General features: G+C 42.1%; 1 protein-coding gene across 2 annotated transcripts; it reads left to right on the forward strand.

Annotated features, from left to right (window-relative positions):
* The first annotated feature begins 1,742 nt into the window (after positions 1–1,742).
* Positions 1,743–26,755, forward strand: clasrp (CLK4-associating serine/arginine rich protein). 2 transcript variants are annotated; one of them, XM_061827216.1, is made up of 21 exons: positions 1,743–1,899; positions 3,776–3,915; positions 4,269–4,366; positions 6,400–6,501; positions 6,675–6,754; positions 6,947–7,031; positions 8,298–8,434; positions 8,606–8,702; positions 9,435–9,513; positions 9,587–9,660; positions 11,801–11,842; positions 11,936–12,124; positions 13,907–14,182; positions 14,255–14,440; positions 16,410–16,449; positions 17,377–17,437; positions 17,512–17,570; positions 19,832–19,878; positions 20,022–20,110; positions 23,980–24,004; positions 25,233–26,755. In XM_061827216.1, the coding sequence occupies exons 2-21, from the start codon at positions 3,817–3,819 to the stop codon at positions 25,285–25,287; spliced, it is 1,920 nt and encodes a 639-aa protein (XP_061683200.1). In that variant the 5' UTR covers positions 1,743–1,899; positions 3,776–3,816; the 3' UTR covers positions 25,288–26,755. The 2 variants fall into 2 exon arrangements, 1 of the variants encoding a protein (XP_061683200.1); XR_009796059.1 differs by lacking the exons at positions 23,980–24,004; positions 25,233–26,755 and having other exon boundaries at positions 16,410–16,453.
* Positions 26,756–27,708: the final 953 nt, after the last annotated feature.

Below are 27,708 nucleotides of genomic sequence, written 5' to 3' on the forward strand. Positions count from 1 at the left end.
AAATAAATATATCAATATATTATTACGTATATTATTGTTGGAGTTTGTATGTTTCTTTCTAAAAAACTGTTTGCTTATATGGCTAGGTGTAAAATATGACTTATTAATAAGGGTACCTGCACAAACACTTACAAATAGGTTCATATTTCCATTATAATATTCGTAAATTGTTAGTAAACATTTATAAATTACATCTTCTGTTGTGAAGTCACGCCTGCCTTTGTGCGGCCAGTGTGGGATCGACTCCCGCTCAGTGATGGTGTCAATATCTGCCCCGCGACCAGTTCAGGGTGTAGTCTGCCTTTTGCCCGAAGCTAGCTGGGATAGGCTGCAGCTTTCCCGCAACCCTTGCGAGGATAAGCGGCTTGTATAATGACATGACATTTTCTGTTGTGTTAAAAGGGAGACCAAGTGTAAATAAGGAGTCACTCTGGGTTTATGACAACAACACTTATTAAGGCTTAACAACATGTTAAAGTCATTAATAACCTATTTATAACCCTCACATAAGGCACTTTTATTGTGAAATGATCCCCAGACACATCTCCATGGCGTGTCCTGCTAACTATGAACATATTGTTAAATTGACGACTAAATTAACACACCAGTTGGGTCGTGGGTCAAATTTTGGGTTTTAAAAAACCTCACTGGTGATTGAAAGCGTCATAAATGGCATGAGCGACAGACCAATTTTATTGGGATATTTTTAACAGGACACTTCTGACACTGCTATATTTAACAGGCCTTGGGTCAAATTGACACGAGGACATTATTGCTGGAGAAACACAACAGGAGAGCTAAAGGGTGATTTTAGAGCTCTTCCGCGAGTATGTTATTAGATTGCGCAGATGTCATGTGTTAAAAGCATCGGCTCAGTGACAGTGAGTGAAATGAAAGGCCTTTTGCGACAGCGGCGATGCAGAAAAGACAGTTAATGGCGAAATGGATGTGACAAATGTGAACTTTGGCCTGTGGGGTGGGGGGCTTCCTGTAACCACCCTGCTCAAGAGGAAATGGAGGAAATGGAGCACGCACTTACGCTGCCACCAAACACCTGCTCCGTGGCCCGGGGGTGGCGCACATGCATGACGACGTGTACTTGCACGGGAGAGAAGCTTCAACGTTCAATTCTGGAGAGCATTAGTGCAACTTTTTTGTCCAAGTATCAGGTGACATCATTACTTCTAACCCTGTGATGGAACATTTCATTATCCTTTAGAGGAAAATTGTTTCACCACTCAATACAATTCATTTAAATCACTGCAATAAGAAATTAAAATATATTAAAATGTTTTTCCTGATAAGAACATGTTGGGACTGTGTGCCGGAGCCTATGCCAAAGACGGGGTACACCCTGAACTGGTCACCAGTAAGTCGGACACAAGCAAACAACCATTTGGACTCGCATTCTAACCTAATCCTCATTTAACCCACTATGCGTGTTTCTGGGATGTGTGAGGAAACCGAAAAACCTGGAGAAGATCCACACAGGCACAGGGGTTGCTGGGATTTGAACCCCGGTCCTCAGAACTGTGAGGCAGATATGCTCACCAGTCATTCACCGTGCGCCCTCACACTCACATTGATTTAGATTTCCCAGAGAAGTTTCCCACTGTGAATTTTAGTTGGATGCAGTCTAAAAATTGTTTGAAAACATGTTTCATTTTTTCAGTTTTGTATCTCTTGTTATAAACGCAGGAAGAGAATCGTGGGAACGGTTCAGACCGACTGTAGTAACGCTCCAAACCAGCAAGCGGCCCCATTGCCTTCCCCTCGTCTTCGCACTCCACGAAGAAGAAAGTCAGCGCGGAAGACAGTTTGTACGGTGGCCTCTCTGGCTCAACGAGTAATCACCACAGTGATTAATAAACCAGTTTTTAGTTGTTGCCCACAAAACAGGTAAGCCACGTGCGTTGAAAGTGTCTTAAAATGTGCTTTTTAAGCTGCCCCGATGTAGACTAATGGTCTTTTGTCTGTTGAGGTGCAGATAGCTGCTCATAGTTGAGCTAAGCTAAAGTAGCTTCTCGGTCGAGAGGCCCCTTCTTCTTCACGCGTTATCCGTCATTTCGCTGCGATTCCTGACAAACTAGCGTACATTTGAAACTCTTTCCCGTCATTTTCGTGTAAAGTGTCGTTGGGGAAAAAGATGATTAAGAACAAAGTGGGTGGTTAAACAAGTGTCAATGTATACGTCTGGCTCTTTTGGTTTTAGTGTACAGGTTGGCTACCATTTACCTCTCTCTACATACAGCATATTACGTACGTTAGCTACTATTGACTATTTTACAAATGCAGTACACAAAACAAACACAAAGCCGTCTTGAATTCACATTAGGTAATGATTTGAAAACCTTTTTAGTTTAATTTGTCCAGTATTTTTAAGTTCTAACATCACATCATGACTGCAACACCACCAGCTAAATGGAAAATGTAATACGACTTTTGGGTATGAATAACCTTTAATAAAGTCATGCAAAGATTCGTAGATTTTCGTTTTTACAAGGTGCAATCACATTTTTCCCCCTTCACTGCACTTCTAAATTTACCTACTGGTACAACCAAATTTTCAACCGAGTCACAGTTTGACAGGTACACTTTTTTTAAGCGAACTATTGAGTGGTAAATAATCAATCAAGCACATGCTGAACAAGGTTATTTGAAGCACAATTCCACAAGATAGATAATTCTTTGAAACGTGTGGTGCTAAGAGCAGTCCATATTGCTTTAAAAAAATCCGTTGCATGTTTTGTTTGACAGAACCCATGTTACGTAAGTGTGTGTGGGGGTGGCTGCCTGAAGTGCTTCCATACCTTAGTGAATCAGATGAAAGTATGAGTGCAACCAACAGGTGCTATCCAATCAAAAAGTTGCAGGATCTTGTCTCGTATTGACACTTGCAGACACAGAAACTGCATTTGTTAGATTATTGGAAGGTAATTTTTTTTCTCAACACAATGAAGACACATTGTCAATACAGAAGGGCATAAAAACAAATGTAAGCAACCTAAAGGGGTAACAACGGCACTGGGAATGAAGAGCTTGTTCACCACGAAATTCTCATTCTTTTACCAGGATGTGCATCTACATCTGTCATTGTGGCTTCAATGACTGAACGTGTATGTTACCATGAAATTGTTCAAAAAGATGATTTAAAAAAAAAAAAAAAGGTTCACGATTTCAGCTCCTCACATAGAAGCCGTATTGATCGCTCTCAAAAAGAAGGAAAAAGGATAATCACAAGGTCATTTTTGTTCATAACTTATCTGTTCATAAAATGGTTGACTGACCGGACAGGGAATAAAGCAGTGCTTTCGATGACACAATGGACACACGGCGAAACATAGGGGGTCTCTCCACTCACTCTCTGTAAAAGGTTTAGACAACAATGAGCTTAACGTGTGTCTGTTGTTAGACCAAAGGGAGGCTTTCAGCATCACCAACAAACTCCAATGGCTGATCACAACGGTGACATCTCAATTTTCATTTTTTTTTTTTTTTATGCAAACCATTAAGATAGAAAGAGACAGACAACAATCGCACTCACAATCAAACTTAGGGACAATTTAGAGTCCTCAGAATTGTGAGTCCAACGGTCAACAGCTGCACCCTCGTGCCGCCTGTTTGATATTTATTTCATAATGCAAAATTATTTTTTAAAATAAAAAATTTCTGTAGTCAATAAAATGAATTGATCAATCACTTGGGCTCAGTTGGACCTCATTTAAGGCCAAAAAAACCTGATAACCGGGCACTTCTGTCTTTTTACTCCCTGCAGCAACCGTGCCCCGCCGCGCCCCCACGCCCAGCGGCGCCGTCATGTGGCAGGAGGCCCGCAAGCACGAGCGCAAGCTCCGTGGCATGATGGTCGACTACAAACGACGTGGCGAGCGCCGCCGAGAGTACTATGAGAAGATTGTAAGAGGGATTTCAAAATTGCAGGAATTTCAAAAATTGAAAAGTTAGAAATATTTCCAGAATTCACAAGATTATTTCCCCATGTAAATTTACAGATAATTTTCCCACCCTATTTCATAAGAAATGATGTCACTTGTTTGTATGATGATAATCTGTCTGCCTCTTTGCTGCTTCGTTTTCCGTCCTCTTTCATTGTTCTGTGGCTGCCGCTTTGTGATGACCTGAGCTGACACATTTAGCTCTGTAAAAAACGCTAGTCAGTGTTTGATCAACATTAGGCAGCAGAGGAGCAGCCTTCGGGGGCAATGTTGGCACACCCTTTATCACTTGTGCTCATTTCTGTCTCCTATTAGAAAAAAGATCCGGCCCAGTTCCTTCAAGTTCATGGACGAGCCTACAAGATTCACCTGGATCCTGCTGTGGCTCTGGCGGCAGAAGCTCCAATCAATATGTAATGGGACAAAAACAGACACTAGTAATCCTGAGGGTTACAGGGGCTCCTCGGTTTTCATTATTTGAGGCAGGATTTTGTCACTATCCCCTCTGAAGAGTAGGGTTAACTGTACAAGCGCTAAAATAAGAATTATAGAATTCCGAACAAGGGATTCACAATATATATATTTTTTGTGCAATGTTACCGTGAGGTAAGGTACATATGCTCAATAGTCACATTGGAGGCTCTGCTGTGAACGTGACCAGCATAGGGACTCGTTTGGACATGTTGATAGGATTAGCTCCCATGTTGTAGTGAATTATAACACTTTAAACAACACAGAGTAGCCCAGAGTGTTGGATGCCCATCTGCTTGTATGATACCTATAAATGAGGACAGGGGAACAAGTGTTCACCTGCTGCGTTTCCCATTTCGTACTTCAGAATAAAACGAGGCAGGCATGCGGGAGCTGGGTGAGTGCGCAAGTTATGTTCAGGGGCACACTGTAAATGGGACTGAATCGGTTAATTTATAATACAGTATATAATTGTAAAAATGGATCACCTGGAATATGATCAGAATGCTTTAGTCAAAACTGCCCAATCAGACTGTGGTTGGATGTATTTTTTTTGTTTTATTTTTATAAGAACAGATATATATTTTTAATATAGTTAGGTAGAGCTTTAGAAGAAAGAAGAATTTAAGGTGGAGGTGGGACTGCATCGGGGATCTGAGCCCCTTCCTGTTTGCGGTAGTAATGGATAGGCTGACAGATGAGGTTAGACTGGATTCCCCTTAGACCATGATGTTCGCAGATGATGATGTGATCTGCGGTGAAAGCAGGGAGTAGGTGGAGGAACAATTAGAAAGATGGAGGCACGCACTGGAAAGGAAAGGAATGAAGATTAGCCGAAGTAAAACAGAATTTATGTGCATGAATGAGAGTGGTGGGCGAAGAGTGAAGCTGCAGGGAGAAGTGATAGCAAGGGTGGACGACTTCAAATACATGGGGTCAACAATACAAAGCATTGCAAAGTGTGGTAAGGAAGTGAAGAAAGGGGTCCAAGCGGGGTGGAACAGCTGGCGGAAGGTGTATGGCGTTGTATGTGACAGAAGAGTCTCCGCGAGGATGAAGGGCAAAGTTTATAAACCTGTGGTGAGGCCGGCCATGATGTACGGATTAGAGACGGTGGCTCTGAACAAACAACAGGAAGCAGAACTGGAGGTAGCAGAAATGAAGATGTTGAGGTTCTCGCTCCGAGTGAACAGGTTGGATAGGATTTAGAAATGTGTTCATTAGAGGGACAGCCAAAGTTGGTTGTTTTGGAGACGAGGTCTGAGAGTGCAGATTTTGATGGTTTGGACATGTCCAGAGGGGAGGGGGTGAGTATATTGGTAGAAGCGTGCTGAGGATGGAGCTGCCAGGCAAAAGAGTGAGAGGAAGACCAAAAAAAAGGTTCATGGATGTTGTGAGGGAGGACAGTGGGTGTTAGAGAAGAAGATGCATGAGATAGGGTTGCTGCGGCGACACTTAATCGGGACAAGCCGAAAGGAAAAGAAGAAGTCAGGTAGAGCTGCTATGAATGCAAAGTAATCAATCATTTTTACCATCATTCCTGTCAGACAGTTAAAAAAAAAAATGCCAGTATTTTGAGGGTAATACGCAACATACACTATGAGTAGAAAAAATATATAAATAAGTTTATTTTTGGAACAGTGGACAGGGAACAGTCAAAATATTGAATTATGAGCCAAAATAGTTCATCTTTGGAATGATGACTGGAACTTTGAGCAATTTTGTGTAGATTTCCCATCACTGATCCTATATTATTTCACATTGCAATGTATACTTGCAGGTTTCAAGAAAATTAGTGTAATCTTTTTCCAATGTTGTGCAGGCCTGTGATATGAGTGTAAAATATTTTGACCGCTGTTGTTAAAACATAATGTTAAAAGACCTACAACTGCTCTTGTATTGCGTTTTCAAGCTATTTTTTGTCCTATTTCCATGGGGATTTTGATGCTCACTGGACATTTCTCTGGTCATAAAGGATGCCTTGGCAAGGTGACGCCAACAACATGATTGACAGGTTTGACGTGCGGGCTCATCTTGACTACGTCCCCACCTACACACCTCCACTGATCACCACACCGTAAGTCTCATCTATTTTCATGTCATTCACTTTTTTATTATTATTGGATATTTTTTACATACTTTATTACCAGACTTTTATTCCATGTAGGTTTGTTTCTGCACTTTCCTACACAAAATATTTCAGTTATGATGCTCTTGCATGCACCAGTTTTATTGCCTTTTTCTTTACAGAACACCAGAGCAGGAGATGGAGGAGAGAAAGTGCAATTATGAGCGCTACAGAGGCCTGGTGCAGAACGACTTTGCCAACAGTCAGTAAACGTATTCTTAAACGTCAAGCACATTAACAAATGATAACTGTGTCATTGACGCAAAATCAGGGTGAACACTTTAAATATTTCATACAATGTTCTTTATGGGAATGTGAACGTCTGTTAATGCACACTTAAAGAATATATCTTTCCTGCAAAGTTATGCTTTAACTTCCTGATGTACTCCTGCAGTCTCAGAGGAGCAGTGTTTGTACCAGATCTATGTGGATGAGCTCTATGGTGGCCTACAGAAACCAAACGAGGAAGAGAAGAAAAAGTATGTTCATTCATTTTTCTTCTATTCATGTGAGAGCAAAGAAAAGAGGGAATATGAAAGAAGGAATCATTCAACAGGTTGCGAAGTACAAGCTGGTGAATGACGCTAGCGGCCTTAGCTTCAGGTGTTGTCTTGAGGCTAACCCAAATTTGTGTGCATTTATCCAGGCAGCCGATGCTGGTCCCAGTCTCTCTCCTTACATCATCACAACATTCTGTCTTGGACCGGATGTTTCAGTGATAAAAGAATTTCAGACTAACAATGAAAATTTGGTTTTGGGCCATTTTTCTTCAGGCTAATAACATTTTCGGTGATTTTTGAAATTTTTACTGGCCCAAGCGTCCCAAATGTACTAGTGTACAGTACTACCTGTACTGTGCATTACTGTATGTATGTTATCAGAGGATGGTAGAGACTAGTGCTATGACCTAATTGGTGTAGATTCAGATTGAATAGAAATACAAATCCAACATCATACTTTTCGCTTTCAAATGAAAATGAATTCTGAAAAGTGCTCCAGTGCTTTTGACATCTGCCGCCATTTTCCCTTAGTGCGCATTGCTTTTGCATATGTAGGCATTGTAGCTTCCCTGAGATCTTCATAGCTCTTTTTTTAACTTTTTTTTCATTATTAGTATTTTTTTTTTTTTTTTTTTTTTTTAAGAACGAGCTCTTCACTGACTTTCCTGTATTGTGCAGCAGTTAGAGTCGCTAGTCATTCCCCACGGTCAGTTCAGATAGCGATTGAGGTTTTGGGGAGCCTGTCCGAGTAGAAATTAATCGGAGTGTGGGGAAGGTAAATTAGTCTGGGGAGGTTCACACACACAGTTTGAAAGGCTTCTTTAGACCCACACGTTCGGTGACCGCGCTGAAGTCACTGCGGTTATGCCTGGTACAGTTTTGTTTTATACTCGAGCGCAAGCCACCCACACAGTTTTTAAATTGCCCTTAGGGTGAGGGTGAATAGTTGTTTGTATTTGCCCTGCGATTGACTGACAAGCAGTTCAGGGTGTATCTAGCCTCTCTCCCAAAGTTAAGATGGGATAGGCTCCAGTATGCCCAGGACACTTGTGAGGATAAGCTGTGTATAGATGGATGGAGATTGTCCCTATGGTGCCTCAGTAAACATGAAATATGAATTAGTGGTTTAGGCATTTCTAAGTTCCAGATGTTTTTCTGCTGAGAGGACTGAAACCTTTTCATTTGTCATCTGTGTGAAAGTTAACTTCAAATTTCTCACCAACTGTGTCAAATATCTTGATGCAGGCTGGCCGAGAAAAAGGTTGCTATTGGTTACACATACGAGGACAGCACTGTGACAGAACCTGACCCCGCCTCAGACAAAGATGATGACAATTCGGAGAATAGCGAGTCTGAAGAGGATGAGGTCATCCCAGATATTGGTGAGTTGGAATTGTAACATGCCTTTGTCATTCGACGGACTGGACGATTTAAGTTGAGCTTAAGCCTGGTCCTGATTGTTTTGCTAAATCGCTTTTTAATAAATAAACTTTGGGTGTTGTACCATTTCTAATGATGTTAGTTGTCATGTTGATGTATTCGTTCCTTTTCAGATGTAGAGGTTGACATCGACGAGTTGAATCATGAGCAGGAGACGGAGCTCAACAAAACCGCTACTCCCTACGGAATGGCTGAAGGAGACTTTGTCAGGTGCCATTTCGATAACATTTTGCATCAACACTTAACTGGGAAAAATGTCTTCAACTTTCAACTATGACAAATCCAGGCTCCAAAAAGGACAGTAATCAATACTTGATACTGACACCAAAAACCTAAATTAAAACCATATTTGGGAATACACAGTGAAGTATAGTAAACACAAAAATCCAGCTGTACTACAAGTTCTTATTTGGAATGATTTTTTTTTATTTATTATAGAGGTGCATCTATTATTTTAAGGGTTAATATGGTTTTATCGATAGTTGCTCTGTGGTTATCATTCATCACACCAGATGGCGCTATATCCTCTAAGCACGAGTTACCTCGTCAGTTAATCTGTTTGATAGGACATCTGTGAGGGATTTGTGACCATTTGTAAAATTGGAAATATTACTCCCTTGTATCTGTTCCACATATTTCCCGTTAAGACAAAAATTCCAAAATTCTATTGTGAAGCATGACTTCTTATCCTCTGATAATAAAGAGACCAGAAAAAATGCTAAATTTTCTACAAACAGCACTGACTCCTTTTCAACTATAATTTTCACACTTCCATACCCCCCCAATACTCCGCTATGATAATGATGAAAATTTTTTATCATATCGTCGCTAGAGGCATTCAGTTGTGTTCATCACCAGGTGTTTATTTTTGAGCAGCAGTAAAAAGGTCGTTATGGAAGTGGTTGGCTTGACTTAAATGTGTGTCGTAATTGTGCTCATCAGGATGTTGAGGAAGGACAAAGAGGAGGTGGAGGCCATCAAGCATGCCAAGGCACTGGAGGCAGAGAAAGCCATGTACTCTGTAAGAATATGTCTCTTAGGAAGATGTCTCTGTGCATGTTTGGTACCGTACGTGACATGCTTGATGATTTCAGGGCCGTCGATCTCGCCGACAAAGGCGAGAGTTCAGAGAGAAAAGACTAAAAGGACGACAAATCAGCCCACCAAGGTAAATCCATACCCACATGAACTATACAATACAGAATTACTGCATTGTGTCCAAGGATAGATTTGTCTTTCTGGTTATACGTGTTCTAATTCAGCAGTTCTCAACTGTTGTCACACTGAGGCCTGTATATTCTATTGTTGCAAAGTCACGACCCATTTTTACAATGTTCAAGATCATTTTAAGCACATTTACAATCATTTACACAGGGCTTGACACTGCAACCTAATTGGGCGTGTATATGACCTTTTTTTCAGCTTGTGCAATTTAAAAATGTGACCCTGTTCCATTTGTGAAAGTGACTGTTTTAATGGTTCAAAGTTGCCCGCCCCCACACCCCCTCCCTACTGCAATCTTCTTCTCCACGAGAGAGCGCGTGTGAGAAAGAGGAGTGACATCCTCTCAATCATTATGAATTCCAGTTAAATGCGACCCTCTGCAATATTGGCTGCCTGCTGCAACATAATTGACTTTTTTATTTTATTTTTATTATTTATTTTTTTTTTTTTTACCCAAATAGGATGTACACTTAGCAATACCATCATCATGTACATGTGCGCCACATATGTGCACTGCAGACAGTAGCTGTTGTGTCTGGCCAGTGGCCACCTTGTAACTACTGTATATTAATGCTGGTCTGCGACTTATTCATTTTAAATTACAAATGTGAGCCGTAAACTCATCTGAACTGCTGGTGAGTAAGATAGCTAGCCTGCCAACACCTACCTTGTAAGGTCCAGTAAGCCAGTAAACTCCTCGCGCTGCAAGTCTACAAATTCTCTTTTTACAAACATCGCTATCAATGCGGATCCATTTTTCATTTACCATTACTTTTTCACACAGGTCCAGATAACGAAATAGTTATTTTTCCTTAATAAATGAAAACATTTGACCACAGCATTTTAGTTCACTCAGGTTATATTTGTCTATTTACATTTGCTTAATGATCTTAAACTTTAAAGTGGGGAAAACCATGCAAAAGTATAAGAATTTGAGAACGGACGCATGTACTTTTTTGACAGCCCCAATTGGTTGTGGTAATGTTCCATTTTTTTTCTCAGGGAAAAAGAAGGTTCAAAGCCCTTACTGTAAGAATTGGTCCCTCTAAGTGATGTTCAAATAAAAGTCAAGCCTTTGTTTTGTTTTTTTTACAATTGACCCGTTTAATCTGCTACTGCTTGTTATGGACAGACTGCTTGTTCAGAGTAAAATATTTAGCAGATATATCTTTGCTTCATAAGAAAATCTTGTATGCTATGGCCATGTCATACCCCCTTAAAGGTCAGAGGACAAAGATGTTATGGGGTCACTTAAAATCCATATTTGAATTATGTAATGCATGCACGCCACTTCCAGCACGTTTTCAACTATAGTTTAGCTAAAAATCCATCCATCCATCCATTTTCTTTGCCGCTTATCCTCACAAGGGTCGCGGGAGGGCTGGAGACTATCCCAGCTGTCAATGGGCAGGAGGCGGGGTACACCCTGAACTGGTAGCCAGCCAATCGCAGGGCACATGGAGACCGACAACAGTCCCACTCACAATCAGACCTAGGGGCAATTTAGAGTGTCCATTTAATGTTGCATGTTTTTGGGATGTGGGAGGAAACTGGACTGCCTGGTGAAAACCCACGCAGGCACGGGAAGAACCTGCAAAGTCCACACAGAGAGGGCTGGCATTGAACCCGGGTCCTCAGAACTGTGAGGCCAACACTTTCCAGCTGCGCCGCCGTGCCTCTCTTTAGCTAAAAATTAGGTTTTTATTACGTGTCCAATCGTGTTAGTGGTTAATCGAGTTTCACCATAGCCACGTACATCTGTTCTTGGTTCTCAGAAATCGCAGTGTAACTTGTTAGTTAGCCAAGTAATGGCGCGTGGGACTTCGAGCGAACTGAGCGACGGTGTGTTCAAAGTTTTACGATGGCGAAAGTGTTAGAAAAAAAGGATGAAGATCGAGCGAGGGCAATTGACAAGGATGCTGGAATCAAAAACTTTCAGACGGGCATGGCTTGAAAAAAGTGTAACCAGGTTAGATTAGTGATGTCTTTTGAGTTACAAGCATGGAACAAGAATGTAATTCAAGGCAGCATTGCGTAGTTGTTTTGCCAGCATGTTTAAAAAAAATTTCTTACTCATCCAACAGCTACGCCAGGAGAGATAGTCCAACATATGATCCCTACAAACGGTCAGTTCACGTTTTTTTCTTTTTTCATTTTTTCTCAACCTTATCATTGCCTCTCTGTGTTATGTAGGGTATGAATTTCTTTCTTTATCTCAGGCCAGAGTCAGAATCCAGCTCTGAGTCACGCTCGCGCTCTCGGACCCCCGGTCCAGAGAAGATTACCTTCATCACCAGCTTTGGAGGCAGCGACGACGAAGCGTCAGCGGCGGCACAAGCCACTGCCCCCCACGCCGGCCATGGCTCCTCCAACGCGCACCACCCCGCAGGTCATAGCAGGGGCTCCCGGTCGGTAACTTTCCCTCCTCTTGGCTTTTCATTGGTTAGTGACTTGACATGATCGCTGGCAGAGGGTGATTCCTGTCATTTGGTACTATTTCTTTATTTCATTTAAAAAATTTATTTAAATGTGTTAGAGGTGAGGTTCATTTATCCTCAAAGACGTTGCTGTGCATGATGTGCCAAGAGATTTAGACCACGTCTATACCCGCACGCATGTTTTTAAAATGGTGTATTTCGCTATATAAAACCAATTTGTTGACTCGAGTTGGGCTGTAAAAACAAATCGTCTTGATTCTGCTAAGTCGACCACAAAAAATTGGTTGACGCAAAAATTTCTGCCCGAGCCAATTATAAATATTAATAAAAGCATATTTGCGCTGCCTGGAACCAATTAACGCCACCTGGAAACATTTGCTGTCCATGTTTACCGCATGGACATTTGTTACAGATGGCTACAGTGTTGGGTTCGTGAAAAGCGTTGCCGAAAACAACAGCGGAGCGGTCTGTTAGTTATACTTAAGACACTTTTAGATGTGTAATGTACATATAACATGCAATACGAGGGAGTAGAATAGTAGTCGTTTGTCTTAACTAAAATGGTAATCGGTAGGACCCTAATATTAATCATCAATGCTAAGCTGCTTGCAAAAGTTGGTTTTGTTGTCTCAAATTCTTTAGGGTTTATACCATATTCCAGAGTACCAACATATGCAGTCTTAAGATTGAAGTTCAGGCCTCATGAATTAGAAAAAAAATAGAATAAAATGTGTATTTTTTGGGGGGGTTACAACATGCTAATGTTGAATGAGGGGTTAGGGTGGGACTAAGCTGTTGGGATGAAGCAATGAGCTACCAATTCTTGCCAATTTAGGGTCCTTGTCTCTATTTTGAATTTTTTCACTTTGAAAACTACCGTATTTTCCGCACTATAAGGCCTACTTAAAAGCCTTTAATTTTCTCAAAAGCCGACGGTGCGCCTTTATAATCCGGTGCGCCTTATATATGGATCAATATTGCGCCTTCAGTGCAGCTCCATCTAATGGATGTATAACGTAACCCCAGTCTTTAAGGTCTATTCTATGTGCTTTATAATGCAGTGCGCCTCATATATGAAAAAAGTTTTAAAATAGGCCATTCATCGAAGGTGCGCCTGATAGTGCGGAAAATACAGTAATTTAAACAGCAATAAGCAGCAAGTCCTGCCACTTAAATGGTGTTTTCTTTGCAAATTCAAGACTCTTTTAAGAGCAGGAGATGTTCATCCCTTGCATCCAGACTGCAAACAAATGGTTGTGAAGTCATTTCTTGCCAACCATGTACTGTAGTCATTTGATTATCCATGGGGCAGAAGGAAATTGTAGCAGAAACATTTTTAGAAATGAACAGAAAAGATTAAAATCGTTGTTTAATTTCACAATCAACAGGTGCACAAGCAGTCCAAACTCAACTATTTGTATACAAGTTATCAATAAGTTAATTTTCAATCATGTGACAATTAAAAAAAAAAAAAGGCCAAAGAACTGTTTTGTTTGTCTGCGCTTAAATGCTATAGGTTGTGTTCACCTTGGCAAAACGTTACATTTTCGTGGCGACGAAAGCTAGAGCACAAGGAAATATGCGTGTTGGTGTGAACATGGGATGAGTAATTTGACATAAATGACTACACTGCATGTCAGGATACAAGTAAAAAGTGACTTTGATCAATCACAGTAATAGCGTCGATTGTTTACATCAGTACTAGGAAACACCCATTCCTTTTACTGAAACTTTGTATCTGTATTTGTTAAGGAGACGAAGGTCCTCGTCCAGTCGTTCCCCTTCATACTCTTCCTCCGACTCTTCATCACGATCCTCTTCATCCAGCCGTTCACGCCGCGGAGTACGGCGAGGACGTGACGGCCGCCGTTCTCGGACTCACTCCCGCTTGAGACGACATTCTCGGTCGTACTCGCGTGACCGAGGAGGCTCGCGTAGGAGACATGAGCGGACGCGGTCGAGATCGCGACCCAGAGAGCGAGCAAGAGATGGGGAGAGGAGACGATACTCTTCAAGGAGAAGGACGAGGTTAAGACACTTCTTTCATTAAACGTTCATTTTGAATGTGTACCGGTGCCCTGACCCCATCTTGGTTTTCAGATCCCGCTCCAGCTCACGGCAGGGGGGTTCCTCTCGGCGAAGTGTCCGGAGCAGCGGCGGTCACCGGCGGGCTGAAAGCGGCAGTGGCAGTCCCTCCCCATCCCCCGGTCACCTCAACCACAGCCCTTCCCCTGACCAACGAGGACCCCCTCTTTCTGCTAACACAGTCACCGACAAACTAAGAAAGTAAGACCACCGAGGCATTCTGTCACTGTCACTAGTCCAGTCAATAGCGTATGTTTACGACCTTGACTTCCATTTCTTTGACAGCCACATAATCAGAATTTTCACAGAAGTCCTAAAGCTGTTGTAGTTTATTACTAACCTACACTAATGCAGAAATAAAACCATATAATGGCCTTAAATATGCTGGTGCACCTCAACAAATTATAATATTGTAGGAGAGGTCACCGTATTTCACCATCGCAATTCCAAAATTGAAAAACCCATAAATTACACAAATTCTTACAATGCAAGAAAATACTTTTCGGGAGGCCAATTTCTTTCGGGCTCATTTCTCGATTGAAATATTTCTGTTTCTTATGTAACATTAAAATTTATTAGAGATTGTAATATGTGTGTTTTCATCAACTGTAAGCTAAAACCATGAAGAAGAAAATCATCATAGTTTACTCTAGGTAGTGAATCTGGATGAGTTTACACGAAGTTTTCTGATTCTAATTTGAGCACACACAGTCCGAGGGTAACCAGTCACTGTGATTTGACGGGCACGTATGCGCCCGTGCGCCATCGCACTCGCAAATCTGCACAGTCGAGCACGAAAAATCACACTCGTGAAATTTGTTACGGGTAGAAATACATACTGAATGACATCGCTTATTTTGTGTAGTTTTGAACAATGTTTCCTCTAAACTCTGCATTTGTCGCAGGCTCTCAGTGCACATGAAAACTGATCTAGCGCAGTGAACCACAGCTTGAAGTCTTTTTTTTTTTAACACGGAAGCACACCGTCTGCTGCTCAGGCTACTTCTACTTCCTAGTTTACCTGACACACAATCTGACCCCCCCCCCCCCCTCTGAAAGGGGTACACTTATAATTACAAACAACACACACCCACAACTTTATATCTGCGGGCATGACTGGTGGACCACACCTGTAACTTTACATCTCCGGGCATGAGTGACCACACCTGTACATTTTTCAAATGTGAGTGGCTGGGTTAACTGATCATTGCATTTTCTGCCGTGTGACTGTGTATTATCACACTTCACCTTAACCACATAATGTCATATATCGTCTCTTAGGCTGCACCTATGAATGAAATAGCTCTGTTAAAAAAATTTCAAAGGAACATCTTCCTCAAAACTTCACGAGGATCACTTTTTCTACATGGACGGACTGTTACTGCAGTCACATGCAGCGCTCTCTGTAGAAATAAGTTTGCACTGCGGTGTTTACGGTGAGCCAGGATGAACAAATCTGCAGAAAACAGAAAATGTCCAAAGTTTGGGATCACTTAACAAAGAAGATAAAGTGCAATGTGTACATCAACTGCTTGCTGTAATGTAACAAAAGGTAGTAGGTTTTTATATGTTACCATTGCGATAGGAACAACAATTGCTTTTGGCAATGCGTGCTGGAAAAAAATTAAAATAGGGAAAAAATGCTGGAAAAATTAACGAAAAGGGTGAAAATTGACAGTGTATTTGAGAGTTGACATTTTGGGCTGTCTGTTCAAAAAGAACTTGAGGTATGTTCATGTACTTTTAATACGGTACAGCTCCAAAGCAGGCAACATACCTTTATGTAGCCACCTAATGCTAACACTGTTAAAGTTTGCATGTAACATGCTGCCATTGTGATCAAATCATGCTATAATGGCATCTGGAAAAACTTGCTGACGATTTGGGTACATTTAAAAAAAAAAACAAAGACAAAGCAAAACACACTTCAAAGCAATATTCGCTGTTCCTCTTAATGATAATTGACTGTTTATTTTTGTTCCCATTGTTATTAAGACATAGTAACAAACTTCAATAGTTGTGCTCCACAGTATCCTTACTTAGACAAGTGTAAAGCAAACAAAAATCCCAAATTTTGAAGCCTCAAAATGAGGTTCCACAGTTTGTTGAAGGTATATTGTGTTGTCTGAACCCTTCGCTAACTTCTCCACACTTCTTGTCGTTTCTGCAGGCCTGAAACAGCGGGTGGTAAAAAGACGGGAGCTGCCAAAGTCAGTAAGAATTTGATGTGGCTGAGGTTTCTTGCTAAAGCCTACTACGCCTCCCTCATCCCTGACAGGCTGACGTGCCCGCCGTCCACCTTGGGCCCACGTAGAAGCCCCTTGTCGCCCCCTGAAAATAATCGGTTTTAACCCCACCCACTTAGTCAAAGCCCACTATCTTACACGAATGGAAAAGTTAGTGAAACAGTGCTCCAGTGGACTGGACTTTATTGCTTTAGTGTGCATGTTGTTAATATTTAGTTTTTAAGTGTGAGTAATGCGTGTTTCTCACCCAAGTGATTATGACTTTGCTGGGTGTGGACAAGCGTCTGGCATTGTTTAAACAAATTAAGATATTTCACTGTCCTACAGTTTTAAACCATGAGATCATAAAGTGTGACAGTGGTTTACTGTCAATCATTGTGGATGTTTTTTATTTATTTTTTTTTGATGCTGTCCTCCGCTGCCACTGCTTGTTCTTCTTTTCCTGGCAAAGAGTCATCGTAGCTTTGCATACACGCCAGGCCTCTCCGTCAAGATTTGCGCTCGCCCTCCCACGTTTGACTCGCCTGCGGTGTTGTGACCTGCCGTTTTTCTTGCCTGGCCAGGTTTGAACAGCCCACTGCTGGGTGTGTCAGCGGCAAAGCGCCACTGGCTCTTTTGTGAACTCGCCGGACCTGAACTTGCTCTTGTTTCACGTAGCGTCCCCCGCTGCTCTCTCGGCTGTCCTCTTGCATTAATCTCCCCCCTCGCGCTCTTTTTGTCTATTCCTAATTTACTGGACACTTATAGCGAGGGCTCGTGTGGCGAACTGTTCTGCAGATCCAAAAGTTCTTTATTCACCTGTTGCCTACTTTAAACCATCCAAAGTGTACAGTCCAAATTGTATTTGAACACGCTGTTGTCCAACTCCTAATACAGCGGTGTTTTCCACAGTCCAAGCTGACCCCACAGGAGAAGCTCAAGCTCCGTATGCAGAAGGCCCTCAACAGGCAGTGTGAGTGCACACGACGACATGTGAGACCTGCCATTTGCCAGGAAATAGTTGCTCATTACTTGCCCCTCCTGCAGCCAAGGCGGATAAGAAAGCCGCCCAGGTGAAGATCCAGCAGCAAGAGCACAAACGACAGGTGTGTGCGTGTGTTTTTGTGTGTGCATGCATATTTCTCCATCCACATGCTCATTGTGTAAGTGTGTGTTTCTGTTAGTGTTTATTCTTCTTTGTGTAAGTGTGTTCTTTCATGTATGTTTCTGTGTTAATGTTCATTCGTGTGTCTTGTTTGTGTCTGTCTGTGTTTTTGTGTTGGTCTGTTTGCTGATGTGTGTCCTTCATTCATTTTCCTTTGTGTGTGTGTTCATTTGTGTATGTCCGTGTTCAAGTCTGTTTGTGTCAAGGTTACATAATAGTTTTGGATTTTTTTTTTAATTCCTGTTGATCTATGCTTTTGAATTTTTTTTTTTCCATTTTTAGCAGAGCTTTATTATTTTTAATTTTTTGAAAATGATTAGCTGTAGTTTGTAGTCCATTTTCCTCCGCTTATGCGTTTGTATCTCGGGAGCATTAGCTTTAGCAGGGACGCCCAGACTTCCCATTCTCTGGCCACTTTAGCTAGCTCTTCCAAGGGAATCTTGAGCCGTTCCCCAAGTCAGCCAAGAGACGTAGTCCCTCCAGCGTGTCCTGGGTCCTCACTGGGTCTCCTACCAGTTGGGCCTGCCTAAATCACCTCACTGGGGACGAGTTCAGCAGGAATCCTATTCAGATCCACGATCCACCTCATCTGGCTTCTCTTTATGTGGAGGAGCAGCAGCTCTACTCTGACCCCCCCAGATGACCGAGCTTCTCTCCAAGTGAGAGCTTGGACACCCTGCAGAGGAAAGTCATTTTGACCGGTTTTATCCAGGATCTTTATCTTTTGGTCACAAGTAATTGAGCTCGCACCGCACCTGAAGCCATTGGCCCCTTCCACAGAACCCCGTGACCCCATGGGACGGGGAACCATGTTCCCCTTTTGGGCTATGCCCAGTTTCGCCCCGTGTGTTCTTCAGGCCCCATGTCTGGGCCTGGATGCACAGGGATGCCCTAGTGACCTGCGTCCGGGAAGGGGAAGCCTTTCATCGTACGTTTTTTTTTTTATTTAGCCTTGCTTTGTCTAGTCAATCGTGTGGCACCTGTTTGCACCTTGTAGGTGATCGTATCGGATGGGTGAACCCCCAAAAGTGTGCCTAGCTCCTAGAATCATTAAGACACACAAACACCTCTATCATGGTGGCTCAAGGAGAATGGTTTTAGTTTAAGATATTTTTTTTAATAGAGGGTATTTGTCAGGAACAAAATTTAAAAGGGGTCACTAATATGTAATACAAACTCAAAAGATGTGATTTTGAAAAAAAAAAAAAGCAAGACATCAATTTACTGGTACTAAGAATTCACATGTGAACTACCATCCACAAATCAAAGATTACATAACAATCCACAAAAGTTAAAGTACAATAAATGCAGTGCATTATACTGCATATATGCAGATAGTGTATTTGGTCAAAAATCCAGAACACATGAACATTGCAACATCTTGTAAAGCCATTCATGAGAGACATGTATGTGCTTTATATTAAATTTAAAAATGATGTCCATCATTGTTTAAAAAAACCCATGAAAGTCCCAGTGATCAATACGGATACAGAGGTCTAACTTTCCTTCCCTGTGCTCCCTGCTCTGGATTTAGCTATTTTTTCCCTACTGGATTTATCAACGGGAAAATGGACAAGCACTTTGAGTTTAATGAGAGATATAATTTAATATAAGATTCCAAGCAAGGAGTTCAATACCACCTAATCTATAAATTGTCTATTTCTTCTAAAGTCACACAGTACAGTATATGCACACATCAGCAGGTAGTTATCACCTGCCTCATGCAACTGGAGCCCCAAGCACAGACATGTTGTTTTGTCTTGCAGCAAAGTGATAACCCAGTTTTAGAGGAGAAGGAGGAGGAGCAAGGTCCACTTTATCCTTGTATTAAAACAAAAGATAGAATAAATTTAATAAGAGCAGATGTGCGCAGCGAGCCTTTTTGTGCAAGGTTGCTAACTTTGCACTAAATTATCACCTACTTTCACTACTAGACACTTACTTTTAAATGTAGCCGGTTTAAAATCAACCTGAAAATTTTACGCAGGAAATTGACTGGCAACAATAAAAATAAAGGGCATTTTTGGTTGTAATTGTAGTTTTGTTAAAACACAGCCATTTTTGTTGTACAGTTGTAATTATTTTGTTTTCAATAACTACAATGACGTTGGTTCATGTGCGTGATCGTTTTGTGTGTTCAATTTAATGTCAACAAATCCTGCCCTCTCCATTTCCTCCCATTTCTTTTTGATTGTTCTACAGGAACGAGAGGGAGAACTACGAGCCATGGCACGCAAAATACGCATGAAGTAAGGCCCTGTGTGTGTGTGTGAGTGCGTGCATGTCTGTATACACACGTTCTGAGCATGAGTGTGTGTGTCTGTGTACGCAGGTGGATCGTTTGGTATTTGAGTGTGTTGCAATGGTCTGACCTCAAGGCTTCTGTGTTTAGGGAGCGTGAGCGACGTGAAAAAGAGCGGGATGAATGGGAGCGACAGTATGGACGCCAGAGCAGCAACTCGCCCTCTCCCTCCAAATATGGTAAGACTCTGAGGGTCAGCAGCCTCGAGGGAGGAAACGTTTATGAGTCCGATCCTCAGGCTTGGACGATAGAGACACTTTTGGCAGAGAGCAGACATATCTGAATTCACACTCCAGGGCTCAAGTGGCACTATCTGGATATGCATCATTGCAGCATAAAGACAAAAACATCATATCATTAGATCAGAATTGTGCCTCTTCCAGATGTGGATGAAAATTCGATATACAGTATCTACCAATGTGAGTTACACTGGGTGATAATCTCATACTGTAGCTAATGTAGCTAAGCAATATAAAAATCTCCCGGACACTTGTGTAGTTTGCCATGACGTGTGTTTATGTAGGTTAACCTTTAGCCGCACTTATCCAGTCGTCACCGCTGGGAAGCCGATTACCTTTAATGGTGTTGGCCCATGTAAGACTATCTAATCATCAATCACTGTGATTGGCTGACAACCAGTTCAGGGTGTACCCTGCCTCTCGCCTGTAGGTGCGTAGTGAGGATAAGCGGTGAAGAAAATGGATGGATGGATAATCAGCAATCAGGAATAGAGCTCAATAGTTTGGGAAACTATTCCTAATTGTTGGGTTTTTTTTGGGGTTGGTTTCATTTCAACACATTGAAATTCCGATTTTTTTCATCCATCCAGCCATTATCTTTGCCGCTTATCCTCACAAGGGTCACGTGCTGGATTCAATTCCAGCTATGAACAGGCAGGAGGCAGTGTACATCCTGAACTGGTTGCCAGCCAATCGTAGGGCACATAGAGAGAAACAGCCGGACTCATGATCACACCTGGGGGCAAATTGGAGTGTCCAACTAATGTTGCTTGTTTTTGGGATGTGGGAGGAAACTGGAGTTCCCGGAGAAAACCCACGCAGGCACTGGGAGAACATGCAAACTCCACACAGGTGGGTCCAGGATTGAACCCGAGACCTCAGAACTGTGAGGCCAACACTTTACCAGCTGAACCACCGTGCCGCCCAGCGATTATTCAATTATAATTTTTTTTTAATCGTGCGTCAGCAGAGGCAAGGGGGGGCTTTCTTGGGCCCCCAAATGACTGGCTAGTTACACCCTCCTTCAAGCCGCTCGTCATAACAACCTGAGTGGGATTATTGCATTGATGAAGAAGGCAGCTAGCTTGCGGCGAGAATTAATGTGAATTGCAGAACACATTGGCCATTGACACTCAAAAGTTACACCACGGCGATAAATATGCATCCTCCAATTTGGCGCCAAGCGGCATCAGGTCTTCCCCAGCATGCCGCTCCCCGCAGTGAGGCTGACTGCTTAGCAAGCAGCAGCTGGTCGGCAGTTTGAAGCGTTTTATGAAGCGGGGGAGAGAAACCAAACCATTAACACTGTTCACACCCAGCAGAATGAGCACATACTTGAACTTTTATTGGGAAGGTCTTTTGAGTTTTGACGCAGGCAATTTTGATTCTTCAAAGTGGCGAACGTGGGCACTATTCCCTTTCCCACATTCTGTTTCAATTAGCCACTGGTGAAGTAGCGAACAGGCAGCGTGAACCCTGGCAGTGTGAACCCACACGTGGGATGGACCTCATCAATGCGAGTTTGACATCATTGAAATAACCCGATTGATAACGTTCAAATGCGTCCGTCAAACAAAATATTTAACATTAAAAAAACTCTTACTGCAAATATAAACTACAGTGAAAGTGTAGACAATGACTATAATTATATAATAAGTATGCATTGTGCTCATCATTAGATAATCCAAAATAATTGCCAAAGGCAGGGTTACCCTCATTTAAATCAAGAATGGGTGACACATCAGCCCAAGGCCAAATAATCACTATGTAGCATATAATATTTGTATTTTGACTGTTGCGGAGTTACCTGTGAGCATCTTCTCTTCATGTTCATTTCATTTGTCCTGCCAGTGTGGATACAGTCATACCCGAATTTTATGTTAATTATTTATTTAACCTTTATTTACTCTGGTAAAGCAATTGAGAACAAATTGCCATTTTCAATACCGACCTGGGATCCGAGTAAAACAAGCAAAATAAAAGCAAATGCAGTGGAATCTTGGGTGGGGGTAGGGGGCGGTCCCCGGTATAACAGATAATTGATGAAATGGACCCTCAGAACCAAACAACGTGGACAAATAGTTTCCGTTTGACATTAACAGTCCGTTAGCTTCAGAATTGGCCGCTGTGGTTTATTGGTGTTGTGGTGCAATGCAGGCAGAGAATGGGACTGAGGCATTTATGGATTACAGATATACAAAAAAAAAAAAAGATAGGCCTTTTACAAATATGTATATAGTATGACTGCGGCAGCCGTGGAAAAAGCAAGAGACGGACTGTAAATAGGAGGCCAGCTTGCTATAACGCGCCTTTATTTGCACATGTACAGTAACATGTTGGAAGAGGCTAGATTTGGTCGGTCAGACTGTTCGTCAATTGACGTCCCTGATCGACGTCTTTTATTTTAGGGGGGAGGCGGTCACGGCTAAAACTGCCTCAGTGATTGACTGGTAGATCACGATTGACGCATTCACTATACACTGTGTGGCTGGAGACAAAATGGCGGATGAGACTCAGGGGTCATAAATTCGAAACACCGTAGGTCAAGTACCGTGTTTCAGGACCTAAACCATTTATTGATTTATAGACCAGTCGCAGAAATTTGAAATCTATTCTAGCGCTGACTGGAAGCCAGTATAAAGACTTGGGAATGGGAGTAATATTCTCCAAACTCTTTGTTCTGGTCTAGCATGGAAAGTATTCAGACCCCTTTCAATTTTTCATCGTGCAAGGGTGTCAGGTCTTCAATGAATGTATGCAGTTTAAAGTGAGTAGTTGTGCGATAATTCGGGAGGCCATGGAGAAAGACTTCTGTACGGCTTTGAGGAAATCCTGGTCCACCGTCCGGTGTCTTGGGAGGGGGAAGCAGTGCACCATCAACACTTTGTACACTGAATAGTGGGGATGGAGAATGCTTAGAAGACCTCAATTTCACTGAAACGCCTTCCAGTGAGGAAGCATAGTCTAGGTTATTGGGGGTGGGGTTGGGGGGGGGGGGGGCTCTCTTCTCTGTGGGTTTGAAGTCACCAAGGAGGTTCAAAAAGCTCACCCAATTTTCCTAAAGGCTCTGGATGTTGTGGGCCTGTCATAGTTGACATGCCTCTGCAACATCATGTGGACATCGGGGACAGTACCTCTGGATTGGCAGACTGGGCTGGTGGTACCCCCCTTTTTAAGATGGGGGACCGAAGGGCGTGTTCCGACTACAGGAGGGTCACTCTCCTCAGCCTCCACAGTAAGCTCTATTCGTGGGTGCTAGAGAGGAGGTTCCTTTTCAAATTTGAATCTCAGATTCAGGAGGAGTGTGGTTTTGTCCTGGCCGTGCAACAATGGACCCGCTCTACACCGTCGGTGGGTCCTCAAAGGTGCGTGGGGGGTTTACCCAACCAGCCTTCTTGTGTTTTGTGGACTTAGAGAAGACTTTGAACCATGTCCCTCAGGGAGTCCTGTTTATGGTGCTTCGGGAGTATGGGGTACCGAACCCCTGATATTGGCTGTTTGGTTCCTGTACGATCTGTGTCAAGAGTTTGGTCCGCATCGCCGGCCGTAAATCGGACTCGTTTCCGGCGAGGGGTGTACTCCGTCAAGGCTGCCCTTCGTCACCGATTGTTCGGAACTTTTTTTGGACAGAATTTCTACATGCCATTGTAGTTTTGTCAGTCAATCGATCCAATCATGAGTAGAGCAGAGGTGGTAGCGCGCAAGCAGCACAAGTAGCATTTGCTGGGGTGACAGCTTTACGGGCTTTAATAGGGTCCAGTAGCGTTTGTGTGTTCTGATGGCGTCTTCTGTCTGCTCTTGTTCCTCAGACCGAGATTCCAGCTCATCTCGAAGGTATGTTGCAGACTCTTATTCTTCAAATCCAGTTGCACTCACTATTGTTTTCTTAAGGTTGCTTCTCAACTTACCCCAGTGTTGTACATAGGTCGGAACAAAATATCATTAATGATGAATACATTATTTCAAAAAATATATGATGTTAATAAACTTAAAACCAGGTAGTGACATTGAGCCACTCCAATAGCCCCTCCTTTATGTCTTTGCTATGGCTGAGACGATTAATCGAATAACTCGATTAGGAAAAAAGTCAAAGTAAGATCTCTGCCTCGTAGCTTTGCGGGGATTGTTTTTCTACACACACTTCTTACTGCAGTCGCACACACACCACACAAAGTGCATTGACATTTTAAAATGCCCCCGCAAGCTGTCAAGGTTAGGCGCGGCCTCTTCTGTTGGGCTTTCAATTGCTTTGTTGAACAAACGTTCGCGATTTAAACTCGTAATAAGCACATTGATGCGTGGGCTGCGATGGCCGTGACCGACGCTCAGGCAATCGCTCAACACGCAGATGTTAGCATGGTTAGCCAGTTAACAGCTAGTCACTAACCTGAGCTCACAACAAGCAATTCTACACTCTGGGCCAGTTCCCGCCTTTTAAAGCCACACACACGCATTTAGTTACAGATATTAGTGTGGAACGTGAGCATGGCGACTCCATGTGGACAACAACAACATTCGCACCTCACATGCATATTCTGTTTGCAACAAAAAAAAGCTAAATCAAGTCTTCATCTGTTCAATCAATGGGACAATTGTGGAATAATCAATTTTAAATATAGTCAATGGCCGGCAGCTGTTCCAACGGCGCCACGTTGGTACTGTCAAGGTCTATGAAGTACTGGTCAGATTCTCAAAAGGGAGAGAAGAGGAGCCTTATACTCCCTCCACAGTGGCATAAAAGAGGTCCAAAATTGTATTCTAAGACATGTGAAGTTGTTAGTAAATGAGAGCAAGAACATATTTGAAGTCTCCACTGGGCACCAGATGCTAACGACACTGGTAGCATACGGGTGTGTACTAAAAGATTATCATCCTTCATGACGCATATCAGTTAACATGCTGTTCTGAGATCATTGAAACGGGCATTTTTTTAGTTTTTTTTTTTTTTTTTAACCTATCATTGTGGAACCTTGTAAGACCAAGCAATAATGAACTTTATTACTGATGTCTTTTTTGTATTTTGTCTCCCACCCACCCCCTTTTTTCATCTTGTATTTTATAGGAGGCATCGGTCTCGGTCTCGGTCTCGCTCCAGGAGTCCTTACAGCAGATACTGAGATGAAATATGGGGCTATCTTCTTGAATAATAAATAAATAATAAAGCGGGACATAGGACAGTGTGACTATAGTTGACACACCAACACCTCAAACATGTATCTATGTAACATGTTACGTGTCTAGCCAAGGCAAGGCACATGTGCATATGTCTGACTTGTTGACCTTGTCGTTAATTCCTCCAAGCTTCTCCTATTTGGCTTGAAAAGATGCTGCAGGTTACTAAACTGGTTTGTTTTTTTGTTTGTTTTGTTTTTGCTTCAAACATCCGCATGCTACTGGTATTTGAATGCTACCCACACTCATCAAGCACCGTTGACGTCTTCCTCGCCGGACATTTTACACGTGAGAATGTGTCATCATCATCATCATCATGCCAATGACTTCCAATGCCTCACTCACCAACTCCAAAATCTCTTGTGGCATGTCTGAATAAAATTGATCATGAAGCAAAGTGAAATGTTGTATTTATTTTCTAAAAGCTGGATTGACTTGATTACATTTTTTGACCTCATGCTGGTGTTTCATGTCGTCCTCTCCAAATGTATTGGAACAGCACGGTCAGTTCCTTTGTTTGTGTTGTATGCTGAAGACAAAATTCAGAATTCCAGCTTTCATTTCATCATGTTTACATCTAGATGTGTGAAACAACTCAGTGACAGAGCACCTTTTTTGTTCAAGTGAGCAAATGTATTGGAACAGACGGTGGCCTAAACCTTGCTTGGAATAACTGCATAAAGTCGTGATCCATTGACTTCACCAAACTGTCGCATTCTTCATCAGAAATGCTTCTCCAGGCCATTACGGCAGCCTCTTTCAGTTCCTGTTTGTGTCTGGGGGTTTCCCCCCTTCAGTTTCTTCTTCAGGAGGTAAATCGCATGCTCTATTGGGTCACGGTTTGGTGATTTGACCTGGCCAGTCCAAGACTTTCCACTTTTCCCTCTGATGAAGTCCTTTGTTGTGTGGGCTGTGTGTTTTGGGGTCGTTGTCTTGTTTCAAAATGAAGCTTCTGCATTTTTCCGTGAACTGCCGGACAAAATGGTTTTGTAGACTTCAGAATGAATTCTGCTGCTACCATCATGAGGCACTGTAAATCATCGCTAAAGAATAGTGAGCCTGTTCCAGAAGCAGCTTTCTTCTCTCAAAATCTTTTGGGAACAGTGGAATGTGATATTTTCACCCCTGCCCTGTGGAGGGTTGGCAGTGATGTCACAGATTGTTGTCTTGCGGGGTTTCTTCGTATCGCTCACAATGTTTCTGTCATCAGCTGCTGTTCATACCCTTAGCTGACCTGTTCAGTGTCAGTTGCTCAGCACACCAACAGTTTCTTCTTTTTCAAGACGTTCCAAGTTGTCGGATCGGCTATGCTAAACTTGCTGTTCCAATACTTTTGGAGGGGACTTTGTCTCGCCCCCCCCCATGAAATAATGAAAATAATTGATTCCGCAGTCAAACTGTAACATTTAAGAACCCTAACCCAAACATATTAAATTCAAACGACATTCTTTGTGTAAATGTAGCAACTTTTGCTTTTTTTTTTTTTTCAAAATCCTGAGACAGTTGTTTGCCATACTAACCGCCCATTAATCAGTATGAGAGTGCGCAAGAGCGATAACACAAAATTTTAATTTTAATGCTCCCCGTTCACACCTGACCGTGTAACATTGTTGAGTCATATGACTTTTACTGCCGGCAGTTAAGACAATGAATTGTATATTAAGTTATTTTAGGGGACACGTGGTAAAGTTCCAACCATACAAGCTGTTCACTGACTACACTGTAGCAAAATGAAAAGATATTTATACAATACAATTATACAAATAAATACAAAAATAAAATAAATTAATTAATTAAATTAAATACAATTAATTATACATTTATACAAACTTCTACTTCCACTTCTGCTACTGATGATGAAAAGCCATTCCCTCCATTTTGTGGAGACACTTGCGTCGGACTAATGCGAGTCTGCTTCATTTCACTTTTTGTGTGTATGCTTACACCTACAAGCGGCTGCAGCTTCTTCTGGTGTAAGGTTAAAAAAAAAAAAAAAAAAAAAGAGAGAGAAAAGCCCATTTTGTAACGTTAACCCTTCATAAAGTAGAGTGAGATCTCTTGGTTACTAATCTAAAGTGTGTGTGATTTTAGAGCAATGATTCACAACCTTTATGGATGCAAAGTACATATTTTAAGATTGAAAAATGTTACTGCACACCAACGAACAAACAAGTCTTTACATTATGTACCTCCTGCCATCTAATAGAGTCTTTCTTTGTTCTGTATGCCTCACGAGCATAAATGACCAAATGCACATAGATATTTTTTCTTGTAAGTAGCTTTGTGAACAAGTATGTAATCAAAAAAAAAAAAAAATTCCCATTGCACACTGGTTGAGAATCACTGCTTTAGATGCCTAATTTCTT

Source organism: Syngnathoides biaculeatus, chromosome 8 (assembly GCF_019802595.1).
Source record: "Syngnathoides biaculeatus isolate LvHL_M chromosome 8, ASM1980259v1, whole genome shotgun sequence".
NCBI classification, from domain to species: Eukaryota; Metazoa; Chordata; class Actinopteri; order Syngnathiformes; family Syngnathidae; genus Syngnathoides; species Syngnathoides biaculeatus.

Excerpts from the sequence above, each read along its gene's own strand:
- clasrp (XM_061827216.1), top strand. The coding sequence starts at position 3,817 with ATGTGGCAGGAGGCCCGCAAGCACGAGCGCAAGCTCCGTGGCATGATG. Across the intron at positions 9,661-11,800 it reads CGACAAATCAGCCCACCAAG|CTACGCCAGGAGAGATAGTC; the intron begins GTAAATCCATAC and ends CTCATCCAACAG. Across the intron at positions 19,879-20,021 it reads GCACGCAAAATACGCATGAA|GGAGCGTGAGCGACGTGAAA; the intron begins GTAAGGCCCTGT and ends TTCTGTGTTTAG.